Consider the following 19,308-nt stretch of genomic DNA (forward strand, 5'->3'; position numbering starts at 1 on the left):
TAAGAAAAGCTGGGGAATATAGCTGAAATTTTATACAGGGTTGGTAAGATAGGCCTCTCTGAAAAAATGACATTTGAATAAAGAACTGAAATGTGGGGAAAGCCAGGCTTACTGGAAGAACATTTCAGGAAGAGTATTAAGGTGCAGTTTCTATATTATCTTCCCTACAAAGTCCTCCTCAATTGCCTCTCACACTCACTCCAACCCATACCATTCATACACACACAAAATCAATTATTTCCTTCTCAGAGCTTCCTTCACATTTCAGTACTGAGCACTGACTATCTGCTAGACTTCTGGTAATTTTAATCCACAGGATAATCCTGCAAGGCAAATATTGTTATACCTAGTTTAAAGATGAGCTAAGATTCCATGTTTAAATGACCTGTCCAGGGTACAGCATTAATGAGCGGTAGAGCTTAAGATTTAATGCCTTATGCTCTGTAGAACTCTCTCTCTCTGACTGTAATGTTTCCAGTCTCTTATTTTCCATAGCAGGCAAAAAAGGAGGGACAAGTTCACTTACTCAAAAAGCTCAGCCCTAACTGAAAGAAAAAGGATTTTAAAATAAACAATAATTTACCCCCGATAAAGTGCAAACTCAAAGACTAAAGTAGTCACATGGGGACATTTTCAAAACCAAACAATGTCTAATGACCATTCCAGGCCATGGAATACAAACTCATCAGGGAGCCAAAAATATTCTTTCACAAACATCATAACATTTCTACATAATTATGTTTTGTTTTGAATTTTTGTAGAAACCAGACCCAAAAAAACCTAGGCAGCCCTTCAGTCTACACACATAAACTCTATTTTAAAATATAAAAATTCAATCAAGAATACAATTCACTTACTCACTTATCAAGGTGGCATAAAATAAACATGACTGAGCTCAAAATACTGCTATATTGGCAAGACTTTGAATCACTAGTGTTAGCTTTCACCACCAAAACAGAACTTCCCCTAAGGTTCAGCAAATCAAGACAATTATCTGTAGCAGGTGGTAAGTTGAAGACCTAGTTCTTCTACCTTTTAAAGGAATCTCAAAGAATTATGAAGCAAAATTTCTTGCCTTCAACATTGAGGCATAAATCAATCAGGGATCAGTCAGTAAAAGAGCCATGCCAAGTAATTCAATAAATGTATTACAGGAAACAATGTAACTGTAAAAGTGTTGGGAGAGCTGAAAGACCAAAGAAGTGAGAAGGGAGCAACACAGAGATTAACAACAGCAGGAAGTTCCTACTACATCCACAGACAGAGGGGCAAAGGGAGACAGCAAACCCTGGGAGCCAAGGCAATCCAATAAAGCTGGGATCACAAGGAAGGGACTGTCTGGCAAAACCACAAGGGAGATGTAGCCACTCCTGGAGATTCTGCCCAGAACAAAAGGGAGGAGAAATATCTAGGCTTTTCCCTTCTCCACACCCTTCAATTTTCTGCTAAATCCTCCTATTAGCTGAAACTAACCAGAATCCAGATTACAACGGAACCCAGGAAGTGCAATTTTCAGGGGTTCCCCACCCCCAAAATACAGAGAAGAATGGAGAAAGGATACAGAATGGAACTAACTGCAAAAAAGGTAAAAACCTGCATAAGATATTCCCACACTTTCAGAAAGCAAGTGTATGTGAAACTTGTATAACAACCCAAAATGTGTATGGATTTTTTAATACTGGAGTATAATATCAAAGAATGACATTTTCATGGAGAGTAAAGTGTAAAAACACAAACATCAGTCTAGTTTTGCTAATTAACGTAATACTGAAACTTTTATTTGCAAATAGGAAGCAAAAATAATAGAAAATACAAAGAATATTCTAATAGAAAGTTTGTCATTTGGTTATCACTTAAAAAGTATTTATGTCTTAGATTTTAAACTACTATATATATATGCTGTAATCATTTAAGTAATACCTTAAATCTTTATTGGAAAGAGAAGGGCTATAAATGAACTCAATCAACCGTATTTAATCAAGTGATACGTCCCCTTTTTGGTAGTTATTTTATTACCAAAGCACAGGAGGGTGGTTTATGTGAACTGAAATTCCCCTTCAAAGCAGTGTCTCGGATGATTTGAAAAGAGCAGTTGAAGAGGTGTGCAAATGGATTTCATTAAACACAATTCACACTTCAACTGCTCTTTCTGAGGCCTTTAGCTTCAGGACTGTTACTGCAGGAAATGTCATCATTCTTAGAGGAAAGTTATTTGGGAATGAATTATCTTACTTCTTTCTCAAACAGGAAGTAGAAGAAAAATAACAAAGAAAAATATACAAGTAGATACATAACCATATATGTGCTGCTGCTGCTGTTGCTGCTAAGTCGCTTCAGTCATGTCCAACTCTGTGCGACCCCATAGACGGCAGCCTACCAGGCTCCGCCATCCCTGGGATTCTCCAGGCAAGAACTGTATATAATTCAGTGAAGAAGTCAGAAATCTAAAAATCAAGTGAAAATCCTACCATACTAGAAATTTAGCTTTGTTTCAATTATGAATGGGCTTCCCTCATGGCTCATTTGGTAAAGAATCTGCCTGCAAAATGGGAGACCTAAGTTCGATCCCTGGGTTGGGATGATCCCCTGGAGAAGGAAAAGGCTACCCAATCCAATATTCTGGCCTGGAGAATTCCATGGACTGTATAGTCCATGGGGTCGCAAAGAGTCGGACACAACTGAGCAACTTTCACTTTCACTTTCAATTATGAATAAGAAACAAAGTATAGAATTAAATTATTCATAGATACCAATATTTCTCCAACAGAATTTCAAGACATGGTGAAACATCCCTTTATATTTCAAAACCATGCTGCTTTCTCCTCATGTGCTAATTTTTCTCTAAAAGAAATAAAGACCTTGTAAGGTGGCAGGTTCTGGCATAAACTGATAGTATTAATAGGAAGGAAATTTGATTTAGATGTTATACTAAAGATGACTTTTGTCTGTTTGCTACTGAAGTATAATTGACATACAACATTATATTGATTTCAGGTGTACAACATGATTTGATATTTATACACATTGTGAAATGACCACTACAATAAGTTTAGTTACCACCTGTCACCATAAATAGTTATATTTTTTCTTTTTTTTTCTTTCTTATGATGAGAACTTTTAACATCTACTCTCTTGGAGACTCTCAAACATGAAAAATAGTATTAACTATAGTCACCATGTGATACATTACATTCCCATGATTTATTTACTTTATAAATAGAAGTTTGGATCTTTTGACTCCCTCATCCATTTCACCCATGCCCCAATACCCTCCCATCTGGCAAACACCAATCTGCAGCAACATGTGTATATATATATTATATATACAATGTATATCATACTGTGATATATATTATGCTGCTGCTGCTGCTGCTAAGTCGCTTCAGTCGTGTCCGACTCTGTGCAACCCCATAGACAACAGCCCACCAGGCTCCGCCATCCCTAGGATTCTCCAGGCAAGAACACTGGAGTGGGTTGCCATTTCCTTCTCCAATGTGTGAAAGTGGAAAGTGAAAGTGAAGTCGCTCAGTCTTGTCCAACTAGTAGCGACCCCATGGACTGTAGTCCACCAGGCTCCTCTGTACATGGGATTTTCTAGGCAAGAGTACTGAAGTGGCTTGCCATTGCCTTCTCCGGATATATATTATACTGTAGTATAATTATCAGTTTGAGCATTTGTCTCATGTGCTACAGTGTGACAGTTACCCATTCCTGTATCTTGTATAATTAACACTGGTTGGGCAATTGTCATGTGCTAGTCTAGTCAAGGCTATGGTTTTTCCCGTGGTCATGTATGGATGTGAGAGTTGGACTATGAAGAAAGCTGATCGCCAAAGAATTGATGCTTTTGAACTGTGGTACTGGAGAAGACTCTTGAGAGTCCCTTGGACTGCAAGGAGATCCAACCAGTCCATTCTAAAGGAGATCAATCCTGGGTGTTCATTGGAAGGACTGATGCTAAAGCTGAAACTGCAATACTTTGGCCACCTCACGCGACGAGTTGACTGACTGGAAAAGACTCTATGCTGGGAAAGGTTGGGGGCGGGAGGAGAAGGGGACGACAGAGAATGAGATGACTGGATGGCATCACCGACTCTGTGGACATGAGTTTGAGTGAACTCCGGGAGTTGGTGATAGACAGGGAGGCCTGGCATGCTGTGATTCATGGGGTCACAGAGAGTCAGACACGACTGAGCGACTGAACTGAACTGAACTGAGTGTTATGTTGTTTTACATGTGCAACCTCATTTCATCTTTCCTAAAATCCCATAAGGTAGGCCCTATTATCATCCCCATATTATGTATGAAGAAACCAAAGTACAGAAATGTTAAACAACTTGTACAATGTTGAACTTCTGGTAAGTGGTGAAGTTAGGAACTGACTCTAGGCCATTTTATCCCCAAATCTGCCAAGTTAGCCACTGTGTTACACTTACTAATATAGGTATTCAAAAATTAGTAATTTTTTTCAAAATTAGGAATAATATTGATATAGTAAGAAGCAGCACTATACACTCCAATTCCCCATAAGTATATTATAATCATTCATCATCAAAGTACTTTATGGTGTTACAAGATAAACAACAGTAAAAATTATGTCTTTGATGATAACCCTGAGTCATCAGGCAAACTATATCACATTCAGACCTTCATATTTTCTCAAATATATTATTCTAAAAACTCCCTAAGTGATCTCCCTATGTAGATCTAGTCTCCATCCAAGTGCTTTCCACAATGCTGCACCTGAATAAGGAGTTTGTGTGTGTCTGTGTATGTGTGTCACTGTATGTAGCGTATCCAAATAAGAATAATTATGAATGAACCATAAAGAAAGCAGAGGGCCAAAGGATTGATGCTTTCAAACTGTGGTATTGGAGAAGATTCTTGAGAGTCCCTTGGACAGCAAGGAGATCAAATCAGTCAATCCTAAAGGCAATCAACCCTGAACATTGGGCATAAAGTTTTAGTTAAGCAAGATGAATAAGCTCTAGAGATCCACTATTCAAGACTGTATCTAAGTCAACGATATTGTATTGCACGCTTAAAAATTTGTTAACAGAATAGATCTCATGTTAGGTATTCTTGCAAAATAAAATTAAATTTAAAAAAAGATATCCAATGATGCTAGAGACAGCCATGATAGACAAGACACTGCAGAATCTATGACAAACAGATTCCTGGAATTCTAAAGCAAGAGATTAGCTCTGCAGTAAAAAGCAGCTTCTGGAAAACTCTTGATCGCCAGTCAATACTGAGCTTCTGATCATGAGACATCAAGTAATTGTGTAATTTGAATGATAGGTAGCAAACCCAGACTCCCATGACACTTAGCTCTGTTATAGCCATTCTCTCAGCTCATACCCACGGCCTCATGGGAGATTCCCTAAGGAAGACAAAACTCTAGACTGATTAACAGATAGCCTGGCTTGGTATGTTTGCATAAGCTAAAAAAACACTTGTTTCTGCTATATAATATCACTCAGTTTTCTTTAAAGGATGTGGTGATAGGAAAATCTCCCAGTGAATAGAGTTTAGAGCAGTACACTTACTCATCTCCTTTGTATGGAGGCAGAAGTAGTATGAGGTAAGGATATGCATGGACTCTTGCTGCTAACTTGCTTCAGTCGTGTCCAACTCTGTGTGACCCTATGGACTTCAGCCCACCAGGCTACTCTGTCCATGGGATTTCCCAAGCAAGAATTCTGGAGTGGGTTGCCATTTCCTTCTTCAGGAAGGAAATCTTTGCTCCTTCCCCAGGAAGGAAATCTCCAGGAAGGAATCTTGGACTCTTGGGTAACGGCAAATGTCTTGGTGGATTGGTTGGTAAGAAGACTGTAAAGAACAAGAGGGAAAGACTGCAAGCATAGAGGTCTGGGACAGAGGCATAGGAATGGAAGTATTGGAATGGGTACAAAGTATTCAAATCTTTGGTTATGAAGTCATAACCAAAAACAAAAAAATATGTTGAAGATCTTCCATGCCTGTCAGATAATACCTAACACAGAGAAGGCACTAAATAAGTAGGTGGATGGAATAATTCACCCGGTGGACATAAATCAACTTTCCATAACAGGACCAAGAATAAATTAGACATGGTGATAGAGATAAGGAAGTTGTGCTTGAGTGTGTGTGTGTCAGTCACTCAGTTGTGTCCGACTCTCTGCAACCCCACAAACTGCAGCCCTCCAGGCTTCTCCGTCCATGGAATTCTCCAGGCAAGAACACTGGAGTGGATTGCCATTCCCTTCTCCAAAAGTACAGCTGCTGCTGCTGCTGCTGCTGCTAAGTCACTTCAGTCGTGTCCGACTGTGCGACCCCATAGACGGTAGCCTACCAGGCTCCGCCATCTCTGGGGTTCTCCAGGCAAGAACACTACTAAAAAGAATTCTAGGATTAAAGGGTTAATTGGTACCAAATAATTGTCTCTAAATGAATTCTCTAATCAGCCCAAAATCCCCACAAACTTTGTACAAATCACAGTAGAGATAGGGTCTCAGAAAACCTCTTGTTATTAGTAAGAGGAAGACTTAAGCAGACCCTTTCCTCATTCGCTTTATTTCTTTGGTTTTTTTTTTTTTTTTAGTTCTTTTCTTGTATAATTCTTGTGACTCTTAAAGTTTCATATAGGTCCTTGGCTTCATTCCCCAGAGACTTTGTTAATATGGATTTGTTTTTTCAAAATCATTTTAACTTTTTGAAATGCACAGCAATGAAGTAATTATGGAGTTGTATTAGACTGATTAGGATTATCTACTTTAATGATATGATTGGCAGAAAGAAAATATTTGCTCATCGATCATCCTATTTAAAAATATATAAAATACCTATAATTCAGGCAAAGAAATAAATTTCACACATGTTAATTATATTTCTGCAAGGAGTAATGCAATTTTTACCCTACATGTGCATGAGTGGGCTCCCTCTAACCAAGGTTAAAATGCCTACAAACATTATCACACCTGTTAATGGACACATACTTTTCTAGCTTTACTTCTTTACCAGTATTACTCTCCCTACTCCCTCACTTGTTCTTCCTGAGATTCCCCATCTAAATATACAACTCTTACCTAAGTCCTTATCTCAGTATAACTCTGGAGGGAATTTAAGGCTCCTTTATTGCAAAGTTTTTCTAAGTATTGGTAATAGCACTAGTAAATATACCAAGAAAAGTTCTGGTACATTTCAGCACCCTTGAAATAGTGATATTATATGTGCCAGAATTACCACCTGAAATTCATTACTAGATATTGTGCTAAACCTATTTTGTATGTTATCTCTAATTTGCATAATAATTCTACAATATATATATATTTATTTCCCCAATTTTAAGTAAACTTTAAGTGATATCATCAGTATGGCATAACCAGTACATGCTAAAGTTAATATATGAATCCAAGTCTATCTGAAACCAAAACCTGTGTTTTGGAGTATTATACTATGTTACCTCATTTAAAAAAAAAAGTAGCATTCCCACCAGATTCATCCCATGTGGTCACAAATGGCAAGATGTCCTTTATGTATATATGTGTGTGTGTATGTTTGTGTGTGTATGCACACTGGGTCCAAAAGTATGGATATTTTCTGTATCCATTTATCCACCAAAGTACATTTAGGTTGTTTTCACAGCTTGGCTATTGTGAATAATGCTACAGGGAAGCTGATTTTGTAGACACAAAAAAAAGAATGGGGGTTGCCTGGGGCTAAGGGAAGAGGAAATAGAGTGATGTAGGTCAAAGGGTACAAAATTTCAATTATAAGTACTAAGGATCTAATGTACAGCACAGTGACTAGAGTTAAAGAATATGGTATTATATACCTGAAAACTGAACGGAAGAGCCTGGCATGCCTCAGTCCCTGGGGTTGCAGAGTCAGATATGACTTAGCAACTCAACAACAACAACAAACACTTGACAACTGCTAATATCTTTTTAAAATTAATTTATTTATTTTAATTGGAGGATATTACTTTACAACATTGTGATGGTTTCTGCTGTATATCAACATGAATCAGCCACAGGAATACATGTGTCCTCTACATCCTGAACCCCCTCCCACCGCCTTCACTACCCTTTCCCTCTGGTTTGTCCCAGAGCACCAGCTGTGGGTGCCCTGCTTCATGCATCGAACTTGTACTGGTCATCTATTTTACATATGGTAATGTATATGTTTCAATGCTATTCTCTCAGATCATCCCACCCTCTCCTCCCACTGAATCCAAAAGTCTGTTCTTTGTGTCTCTGTCTCCTTTGCTGCTTTGCATGAGGATCGCTGGTAGTGTCTTTCTAAATTCCATATATATCTACTAATATACAGTATTTGTCTTTCTCTTTCTGACTTACTTCACTCTGTATAAAAGGCTCCAGGTTCATCCACCTCATTAGAACTGACTCAAATATGTTCCTTTTTATAGCAGAGTAATATTCCATTGTTTATATGTACCACAACTTCCTTATCCATTCATCTGCTGATGGACATCTAGCTTGCTTCCATGTCCCAGCTATTGTAAACAATGTTGCTATGAACATTGGGGTACATATGTCTCTTTCATTTCTGGTTTCCTCATAGTAAATGCCCAGCAATGGGACTGCTGGGTCATATGACAGTTCTATTCCCAGCTTTTTAAGGAATCTCCACACTGTTTTCTACAGTGGCTGTACCAGTTTGCATTCCCACCAGCGTGTAAAAGGGTTCCCTTTTCTCCATACCCTCTCCAGCATTTACTGTTTTTAGACTTTTTCCTTATCTCTTGTAATATTCTTTATTTTAAGGTCTATTTTTTCTGATATGAGGATTATTACTCCAGCTTTCTTTTTACGTCCATTTACATGGAATATATTTTTTCCATCTCTCACTTTCAGTCTTTAGAGCTGAAGTGTCTCTTATAAACAGCATATATATGGGTCTTGTTTTTGTAACCATTCAGCCAGTCTGTATCTTTTGGTTGGAGCATTTAATCCATTTACATTTAAAGTAATTATTGATATATATGTTCCTATTGCCATTTTCTTAATTGTTTGTGGTTTGTTTTTGTAGGTCTTTTTCTTCTCTTTTATTTCCTGTCTATATAAGTCCCTCTAACATTTGTTGTAAAGCTGGTTTGATGGTACTAAATTCTCCTAGCTTTTGCTTGTCTGTAAAGCTTTTGATTTCTCCATCAATTTTGAATGAGATCCTTGCTGGGTACAGTAATCTAGGCTGCAGATTTTTCCCTTCAGTACTTTAAACATATCCTGCCATTCCTTTCTGATAGCTTCCTGATAGTTCAGTTGGTAAAGAATTTGCCTGTAATGCAAGAGACCCCGGTTCGATCCCTAGATCAGGAAGATCTGCTGGAAAAGGGATAGGCTACCCACTCCAGTATTCTTGGGCTTCCCTTGTGGCTCAGCTGGTAAAGAATCTGCCTGCAATGCAGGAGACCAGGGTTCAATCCCTGGGTTGGGAAGATCCCCTGGAGAAGAGAAAAGCTACCTACTCCAGTATTCTTGCCTGGAGAATTCTATGGACTGTGTAGTCCATGGGGTCTCAAAGAGTGGGACATGACTGAGCAACTTTCACTTCACATTCCTTTCTAGACTGAAGAGTTTTCACTGAAAGATCAGCTGTTAAACGTATGGGGTTTCCCTTGTATGTTACTTATTACTTTTCCCTTGCTCCTTTTAATATTCTTTCTTTGTATTTAATCTTTGTTAGTTAGATTAGCCTTAGTGTGTTTCTCCTTGGGTTTATCCTGGGTGGAATTCTCTGTGCTTCTTGGACTTGATTATTTCCTTTCCCACATTTGGGAAAGTTTCAACTATAATCTCTTCAAAAATTTTCTCATACCATTCCCTTTTCTCTTCTTCTTTTAGGACCCCTATAATTTGAATGTTTGCATGTTGGATGCTGTCCCAGAGGTCTCTGAGACTATCCTAAGTTCTTTTCATTCTTTTTACTTTATTCTGCTCTTCAGGAGTTATTTCCAGCATTTTATCTTCCAGCTTACTTATCCGTTCTTCTGCCTCAAATATTCTGCTATTGATTCCTTCTAGAGTATTTTTAATTTCAGTAAATGAGTTGTTTGTCTCTGTTTGTTTATTCTTTATATCTTCTAGGTTTTTGTTAAGTGTGTTAATTGATTCTTGCATTTTCTCCATTCTATTTTGGAGGTTTTGGATCCTCTTTACTATCATTACTTTGAATTCTTTTTCAGGTAATTTGCCTATTTCCTCTTCATTTATTTGGACTGTGTATTTCCAGGCTGTTCCTTCATTTGCACAGTATTTCTCTGCCTTTGCCATTTCTTTTTTTTTAACTTATTGTGTTTGAGGTCTTCTTTCCCCAGACCTCGAGGATGAATTCTTTCTTCCTTTTGGTTTCTGCCCTCTGTAGGTAAGATTGGTCCTGTGGTTTGTGTAAGCTTCATGTAGGGTGTGACTTGTGCTTATGTTCAGGTTGGAGGAGGCAATTTGTTTTTTTCCCTCTGATGGGAAGGGCTGTGTGAGGTGGTAATCCTGTCTGCTGATTGTTTGGTTTATATTTGAAATACAAAGGCCTCCTGCACATGATGCTGCTGGAAGTTGGGTGATGCCAGGTCTTGCATACAGGTGGTTGCCTTTGTGGGAGTTCTCACTAATTAATACTCCCTAGGGTTAGGAGTTCTCTGGTAGTCTAGGGTCTTCAAGTCAGCATTCCCACTCCAAAGGCTCAGGGCTTGATCTCTGGCCAGAGAATGGAGATTCCACAGGTGGTTTGTTATGACATTAAATGGGATTAAAACAAACACCCAAAAACAAGAAAGAAAAGAGGCACCCCGGACAAATGGCAATTACAAAATCAGGCAAATAATAACTAAAATAATGGAATATACACACATACATATACATCCATAAAGAAAATCAAAAACGTCCGGGAAAAAAAAAAAATGAAGTACACTGACCCAGCGCGCAAAGGAAACCAAAAATGGTATCAACCAGTTAAAAACAAAACTAACTACAGCACAAATTGGAAAACAAAACTAAAGCAAGGTGCCAATTGGGTAATAAAGCAATAAAAACAAAACAAACAATATTGTTTGTAGACTTTTTGATGATAGCCATTCTGACCAGTGTGAGATGATATCTCGTTGTGATTTTGATTTGCATTTCTCTAATAATGAGTAATGCTGAGCATCTTTTCACGTGTTTACTAGTCATCTGTATGTCTTCTTTGGAGAAATATCTGTTTAGGTCTTTTGCCCACTTTTTGATTGGGTTGTTTGTTTTTCTAGTATTGAGCTGCAAGAACTGCTTGTATATTTTGGAGATTAATTCTTTATCAGTTGTTTCATTTGCTACTGTTTTCTCCCATTCTGAGGGCTGTCATCACCTTGCTTAAAGTTTCCTTTGTTGTGTAAAAGCATTTAAGCTTAATTAGGTCCCATTTGTTTATTTTTGCTTTTATTTCCATTATTGTGGGAGGTGGGTCATAGAGGATTTTGGCTGTGATTTACGTTGGAGAGTGTTCTGCCTATGTTTTCCTCTAAGAGTTTTATAGCTTCTAGTCTTACATTTAGGTGTTTAATCCATTTTGAGTTTATTTTGGTTTATGATGTTAGAAAGTTTCATTCTTTTACACAAATAGTTAATCAGTTTTCCTAGCACCACTTGTTGAAGAGACTATCTTTTCTCCATTGCATATCTGCTAACATCTTAAGCATATTCACCACAGGGAAGGAAAAGAAGGCGTCTCAGTTGACTATGTAAGGTAATAGATGTGTTAATTATCATGATCTTGCTAATTATTCTACAATATACATGTATATCAAATCATCACATATCATACCATACACTTTAGATATACAAAATTATATTTGTCAATTATTCCTCAATAAAGTTTAAAAAAAAAAAGTATATCAGTCAACTGCCTATCTAAAAAGAAAAGGTTTAACTGAGGTATTACGCTAAAAACTCTGATTTCTAATGCAGTTATAGCATATTTTCATGCTGCACCAAGAATAAAGAGTATTTTATTTTCTTTTAAAAGGAAATAAAACATTAATCTTGAAAGATTATATAAATATATGTAGTAAAAATCAGCTGGGGGAACTAAAAATAAAATTTTTTAAGTTTTTATTTCCATTGTTTCAAGTGATGAACAACTGAAACCTATCTTTATTTCACTGACCCTTTTTCATGCCACAATAATTTAATGCTACATACTAAATCTCTCAGGCTAACCAATTAATCTGAAGTGTGAATTATAGTGCACTTTTCATAATCAATACATATATATGCATATCAATAATAAAACTCAAATTTCACATGATGGTAATCAAACATAGTATTTATTTGAATGGCTTATTTAATGAGGTGGATGAAACTGGAGCCTATTATACAGAGAGAAGTAAGCCAGAAAGAAAAACACCAATACAGTATACTAACTCATATATATGGAATTTAGAAAGATGGTAATGATAACCCTGTATACGAGATAGCAAAAGAGACACAGGTGTATAGAACAGTCTTTTGGACTCTGTGGGAGAGGGTGAGGGTGGCATGATTTGGGAGAATGGCATTGAAACATGTATATTATCATATGTGAAACAAATCACCAGTCCAGGTTCGACACATGATACAGGATGCTCGGGGCTGGTGCACGGGGATAACCCAGAAGAAGGATAAGGGGAAGAGGGAGGTGGGAGAGGGGTTCAGGAAGGGAAACTCATGTACACCCAGGGCGGATTCCTGTCAATGTATGGCAAAACCAACCAATATAATATTGTAAAATAATTAGCCTCCAATAAAAAATAAAAATTAAAAATAAATAAATAAATAAAACAGTAAACTTTTCATTTTTATTTATCATAACACCTTTTCCTATATATCTTTTCACCTAATGAAAATTGTCAACAATATGTCTATTATCCATATGTCATAAGTTGACCTATAATAAGGTTCAGTTCAGTTCAGTCGCTCAGTCATGTCCGACCCTTTGCAACCCCATGAATCGCAGCACACCAGGCCTCCCTATCCACCACCAACTCCCGGAGTTCATTCAAACTCATGTCCATCGAGTCGGTGATGCCATCCAGCCATCTCATTCTCTGTCGTCCCCTTCTCCTCCTGCCCCCAATCCCTCCAAGCATCAGAGTCTTTTCCAGTGAGTCAACTCTTCGCATGAGGTGGCCAGAGTACTAGAGTTTCAGCTTTAGCATCAGTCCTTCCAATGAACACCCAGGATTGATCTCTTCTAGAATGGACTGGTTGGATCTCCTTGCAGTCCAAGGGACGCTCAAGAGTCTTCTCCAGCACCACAGTTCAAAAGCATCCATTCTTCGGCACTAAGCTTTCTTCACAGTCCAACTCTCACAGCCATACATGACCACTGGAAAACCACAGCCTTGACTAGACAGACCTTTGTTGGCAAAGCAATGACTCTGCTTTTTAATATGCTATCTAGGTTGATCATAACTTTCCTTCCAAGGAGTAAGCGTCTTGTAATTTCATGGCTGCAATCAGCATCTGCAGTGATTTTGGAGCCCAAAAAAATAAAGTCTGACACTGTTTCCACTGTTTCCCCATCTATTTCCCATGAAGTGATGGGACCAGATGCCATGATCTTCGTTTTCTGAATGTTGAGCTTTAAGCCAAATTTTTCACTCTCCTCTTTCACTTTCATCAAGAGGCTTTCGAGTTCCTCTTCACTTTCTGCCATAAGGATGGTGTCAGCTGCATATCTGATGTTATTCACATTTGTCCTGGCAATCTTGATTCCAGCTTGTGCTTCTTCCAGCCCAGCGTTCCTCATGATGTACTCTGCATATAAGTTAAATAAGCAAGGTGATAATATACAGCCTTGACGTACTCCTTTTCCTATTTGGAAGCAGTCTGTTGTTCCATGTCCAGTTCTAACTGTTGCTTCCTGACCAGCATATAGGTTTCTCAAGAGGCAGGTGAGGTGGTCTGGTATTCCCATCTCTTTCAGAATTTTCCACATATATAAAAATATGGCCTTTGGAGACAGGAAATTCTCAGTTTCAAATTTGACTACACCACTTGTTAGACATGTAATGCAAAATAAATAACTTTACATTTTTGAGTGTCAGCTTTCCCACTTACAAGTAGAGATATATCTCAGAAGGCTTATGTGTGTTAAATGAGATAAATTATGTAAATATCATTTCTTACAGGGTATGGTTAAACAATAAGTAACAAAATTATTATTATTGGTTTTTCCCTTAATGTTCTTGTTGCTATTGTTAAATTTTTTTAATGTAAAATATTTTTATTAATCTTAAAATCTCACTTTATGAAGATTATTTTATTCTCTGTCTTCCCTCCTTTAAAATTCCCTTTGGTTCTTCCTCTCTCTCTCTTTTCTTCTTCTGGAGCTCCCATAATGAGTATATTGATATGTTCTATGGTATCCCATAAGTCCATTAGGCTTTCTTCTCTCTATTTCATTCTTTTTACTTTTATTCCTCTGATGAAATCATTTCCAATGATGTGTATTCAAATTCTCTGATCCTTTCTTCTACTTTAGTCTGATGTTGAAGTCTTTTAGGAAATTTTTTCAGTTCAGTTACTGTGTTCTTTAGCTTCATGCTTTCTATTTGGTACTTTCAGTATTATCTATCTTTTTGCTGAAATTCTCACTTGGTTCATGCAACATTTTCTTGATTTTGGTAAAAATCTTTATGACAGTTACTTTGAAATATCTGTCAGATAAATCATAGATTTCCATTTCATCAGAGTCCGTTTCTGGTAGTATACTAGGTGCTAGAGAACAAAAATTAATAAGAAACTGTCACTGACTTCAAGGAATTTTTAGCGATAAGGAAAAAGAGATTATTAAATGACTGCAATGCAATAAAAGCTATCATGGAAAAGGCCTGTAAGTCACAGGAAAGGTGCCTGCAAACATATAGGTAGAGATAGTCAAACCCACCTAAGAGGTACTGTTTCTCAGAGAAAGAAATACTGGCCTAAGTCTAAATTAACATTTTACAAGTAAACAAAGAATCTGGGACACAGAGAAAATAGCATCCACAAAAGTGTGAAGGCTTGAGAGAAGTTGAACTAGGACAACCAAGTCAGACTAGAGAAGCTGAACTAGAAATTGGATAACTGGTCGGACTAGTTGGTGGGCTAGATAATAGTGAGCAATCAAATATGGCTTTTTCATCAAACCTATCAGAAAATTAATCTTTCCACAAAATTTTGTTGTTATAATTACTTCATTCAACAAATACAGAATTAATTTTTGCTTAATTTTATAAGCACTCTGCCTGGTTCAATAAGAGGACATGGATTAACCAACTCAGATTCTACCCAAAAGCAGTTATAGTCTAGAAGAAAAGAGCAATAGAAGCTTTTAAAAAATCATTAAAAAATGTCAGCTGTCTCTCAAGAGATAAAATTAAGGTGGTATAAATGTATTTCCAGGGAAAATAATACTTAAATGGAAGGGCATATGGAAAGAAAACATATCAGGAATTCATAGGAGAGTTCATATTTGTCCTATAGACCTTATTTCTCATAAGAAACACAGATTAGTTATCCACCAGCTTAGGAACAGGCAATGTGCATATTACATATTACATATTTTACATATTACAATGTACACCTTACATATTACACAACTCTGAAAGAAAGAAAATGGAAGCCTACCTGAAGGCAATAAACCTCATCCACATGAACTCAGCCCTCCATATCCATGGGTTCCACATCCCCAGATTCAATGAACCAAGGATCAAATTTGGTTTTTTTTTCAATTCCAAGGTGCCAGAAGGCAAAACTTGAATTTTCCACTTGCTGGTAACTACTTACATAGCATTTACACTGCATAAGATATTATAATTAATCTGGAGACAATAAAATATACAGGAGGATGTGCATAGGTTACACACAAATATTACATCACTTTATACGAAGGACTTGCGTGTCTGTGGATTTTGGTATCCACATGGGTCCTAGAACCAATCCTACCCAGTCACCAAAGGATAACTGTACAAGATTCAAATAAAGTACAAAATGTTGTTCCCAATTATGTTGACAGTGTTCATGTCTCGCTGGAAAGACAACACTACAATACTGTGTTATGGATTAAATTACATCTCTCCAAAATTTGTATATTGATGTATTAACCCTGTGACTCTACTAAGAGACAGGTTTTCTATAGAAGGAATCATGTTAAAATCAGGTCATTAGAGTAGGCCCTAGTCCAATATGACTGATATCCTTATAAAAAGGGAATATTTAGAGACAGACATGTACACACAGAGAATGCCTGTGAAAATTAAGGCAGAAATCAGGATGGTATTTCTACAGACCAAGGAACACCAAAGATTGCTAGCAAACTACAGAAAGCTAGAGGAGAGACACTAAACAGATTCTTCTTCACAACCCTTAGAAGGAACCAACCCTGTCAACATCTCAGTCTCAGATTTCTGTCCTCCAGAATTCTGTAACATTAAATTTCTGTTTTTTAAGTCAATCAGTTTATGGTTCTTTATAAAGGCAGCCCTAAAATACTAAAACAACATAGAATAAACAAAGGGGAAAATCCTGCATAAGCAATTTTTTCAGTTGTTGGTATAAACAGCCATGATTCTTAGGGTTCAGAGAACTTTCATAAACTAAAATGTCCCTTCAGTCAAGCGTACCCACACAGGTGCAAGCACAACATTCAAAACCAAAAATAATCAAAATTATTTTTTAAACAAAATTATGTTTAATTTCTTATTAATATTTTCAACATATTCTGAATACACACTATTATGCTTACATTTCATTCAGAGTGTGAAGCTCAAGGAAGTTAACAAGATTCAGTTACTACTGGTTGGAAGTTCACAATCAAGGCCTGAGTTCCCCAATCAGAATTCTCATAGCATTTGCGGTGTATGAAGTATGTTACTTTTTCTGTTTTATTCAACTGAATCTATTCTTTAACTTTTTTTGTAGAGAAGCCTCCTCTCAGAATGACTAAGAACCATATAGTAGATATTCAATATCAATCATTTATCAAGTAGTCAAATTATATTAGTTTTTCCCAAAGGAATAAAAATATCTAGATAAGCATTAGATAAAATATAGTCCTCTATAAATGTTCATTAGTACTATCATTATTTCATTATTTTTCTAATCATTTATGACAACAAAAACATTTATTGTATTTCACTTTAAGTATTTCTAAGTTAGTTTATTCAAATTTTTCATTCACAACTTATTTCATTATGGTAAAAAAAAAATTAAAAGGGTTGAATCACACTAAATAGTCATATGGAGTAAGATTCTAAAAAAAAAAATCTCACCAGACAATCTCAAAAGAAAAGGTCTTTGATACACTCACCACTTTCAAAGCAAGCATCAAAGATAAGATGTCCTTTCTTGGGCTGTCCACAGTATCCAGTTGGAAGCACCACATATTTGCTCACATTCCCTCCGATGGCATCATCATTTCCCATATCACTGCCTATTGTTCAAAAAATTGGCTCTTGTTAAACAGAAATCAAAATGCATTTAGTAACACAAGTCCAGCAAAAAATTTATCATTACATTCCCCCTGTAATTCAGTGCTTATCCAGGCACTAAAGAAATTAACCACATATTGTGATGAAGTAGAAAGAGAATAGATTTTTAAATCAGAAAGATATGGGCTCAAATCTCATCTCTACTACATATTAATTCTCCGTGACACAAGGCAATCAGCTTAATCACTTTAAGCCTCAGTTTCTTTCATCCATAAAAAGGAATGGTAAAATCCAAATTTCAAAACTGTGTTATGAGAATTAGGTATGAAAAATATCTCATATAACCAATGAAATACAAAAGACTTTCATTAAATTGCATCATTTATGTAAATAAAAGGTAACATTTAACTTGGAACAAATAGCTATTTTATTGTGAATAAAGCAACAGTTCTATAACTAGTATTATAAATACCTAATATACCAATACCAGAAATAATTTGAGAAACACTGACTTAGTATAAAAGCTATATTTCCTAACAAGAACTTAAATTTTTTTTAGAAGTCTCACTTCCATTTAGAATGTAGAAAGCTGGAAAGATCATCTTTTCCATCTTAACAGAAAAATCCCAGTAAAGAACAAAAACATAACTTATAAAAATCTATCAGAAAACTGAGATTGTAGGGTAACTGAAATTCTAATATCCAAGAAAAGGTAGGCTCTACCAAAAAGGGATGAGAAGCAAACACTGACTCATCTATATCAGAGCACAGAAGAAAGAAATGCTGGGTCCCATACAAATGACTAAAAAGAAGTTAATTTTTAAAAAATCATTTAAGGTCAAGTTTGGGGAACAAGAAAGAGTAGAACCCCTAGGAGTCACAGACACAAAAGGAAGTTCACAGCACTGGGAGACTCTCCTACACAAGCCTTCATCGAGCATTTAGGAGAAAGATTAGAAGCAAGGCAGAAGACTAGAAGATGTCTTTCTTTGTGATTTAGACCTGCAAAGGGAGAATGGCCCCACGAATATCATTTTCCCTATAGAATAAAGGCCCTAAGTCCCTAGGGAAGAACAACAAACTTTGCAACCCCAGTGCACAAGTGAGACTCATTGTAAGAGGAGAAGTATTAAAAGGAAAAAAATTCTTTACATTTAAGGGAAGAGCAGCAAAGCGTCCTGGTACTAACACAATATATCAACATTATTGAAGGGCTCAAACCTTGGAGGAGGAGTAAAAATCATTCTCTCACAAAGCATATCAAAGATTCAAGGCAGAATTAAAAGTGGAGAATGAAACTAAACTGAATTTAACGCCTGACTAAGACAGAAGTCACTCACCTAGAAGCAGACATCCTGGACTGTGAAGTGAAGTGGGCCTTAGGAAGCATTACTAAGAATAAAGCTAGTAGAGGTGATGGAACTTAGCTACTTCAAATCCTAAAAAATGATGCTGTTAAAGTGCTTCATTCAATATGCCAGCAAATTTGGAAAACTCACTGTAAGGTCGAAATGGCCCAATGATGTTAAACAAAAGAACCCAAACGCCAAATAGATAATGTAACAGGCTTTAATGGCTACGCACCCCCGGGCGGAACCCCAAGACCTAACAGAGCGAGGTCAGGAAGTCCGCGCCGAACAAAGGCAAGAGGCAACTTGTATAACTTTAGGCAAGATTTGGAGTGTTGGTCTCTCATAGGTCAGTTAGCCAGGGGGCAAGACCGGGTTGGTTGCCCGATCTGCTCAAGGTTGTGCTGACACAGCGGAACAGTTCTTGCTGTTTCTGGGCAGAATGCTGTTTCTGGACAGGAGGTTAGGAGGGGGAGATTAGGAGAGGGTTGATCTCTACCAGGAACTGATACCTCAAGGATACCCCACTCT

General features: G+C 37.0%; 1 protein-coding gene across 1 annotated transcript in view; it reads right to left on the minus strand.

Moving 5' to 3' along the window:
* Positions 1-18,039, minus strand: part of AGBL4 (AGBL carboxypeptidase 4) — a 1,400,873-nt gene extending 1,382,834 nt beyond the window's left edge. Inside the window, exons 1-2 of the mRNA XM_088834990.1 lie at positions 17,997-18,039; positions 17,308-17,430 (exon numbers count right to left, since the gene is read on the minus strand). Coding sequence (XP_088691116.1) covers positions 17,308-17,430; positions 17,997-18,039 — 166 coding nt within the window. The remainder of the gene's footprint in view (positions 1-17,307; positions 17,431-17,996) is intronic.
* Positions 18,040-19,308: the final 1,269 nt, after the last annotated feature.

The sequence above is a fragment of the Moschus berezovskii genome, chromosome 4 (assembly GCF_049115385.1).
Source record: "Moschus berezovskii isolate FMDL1 chromosome 4, NW_MosBer_1.0, whole genome shotgun sequence".
NCBI classification, from domain to species: domain Eukaryota; kingdom Metazoa; phylum Chordata; class Mammalia; order Artiodactyla; family Moschidae; genus Moschus; species Moschus berezovskii.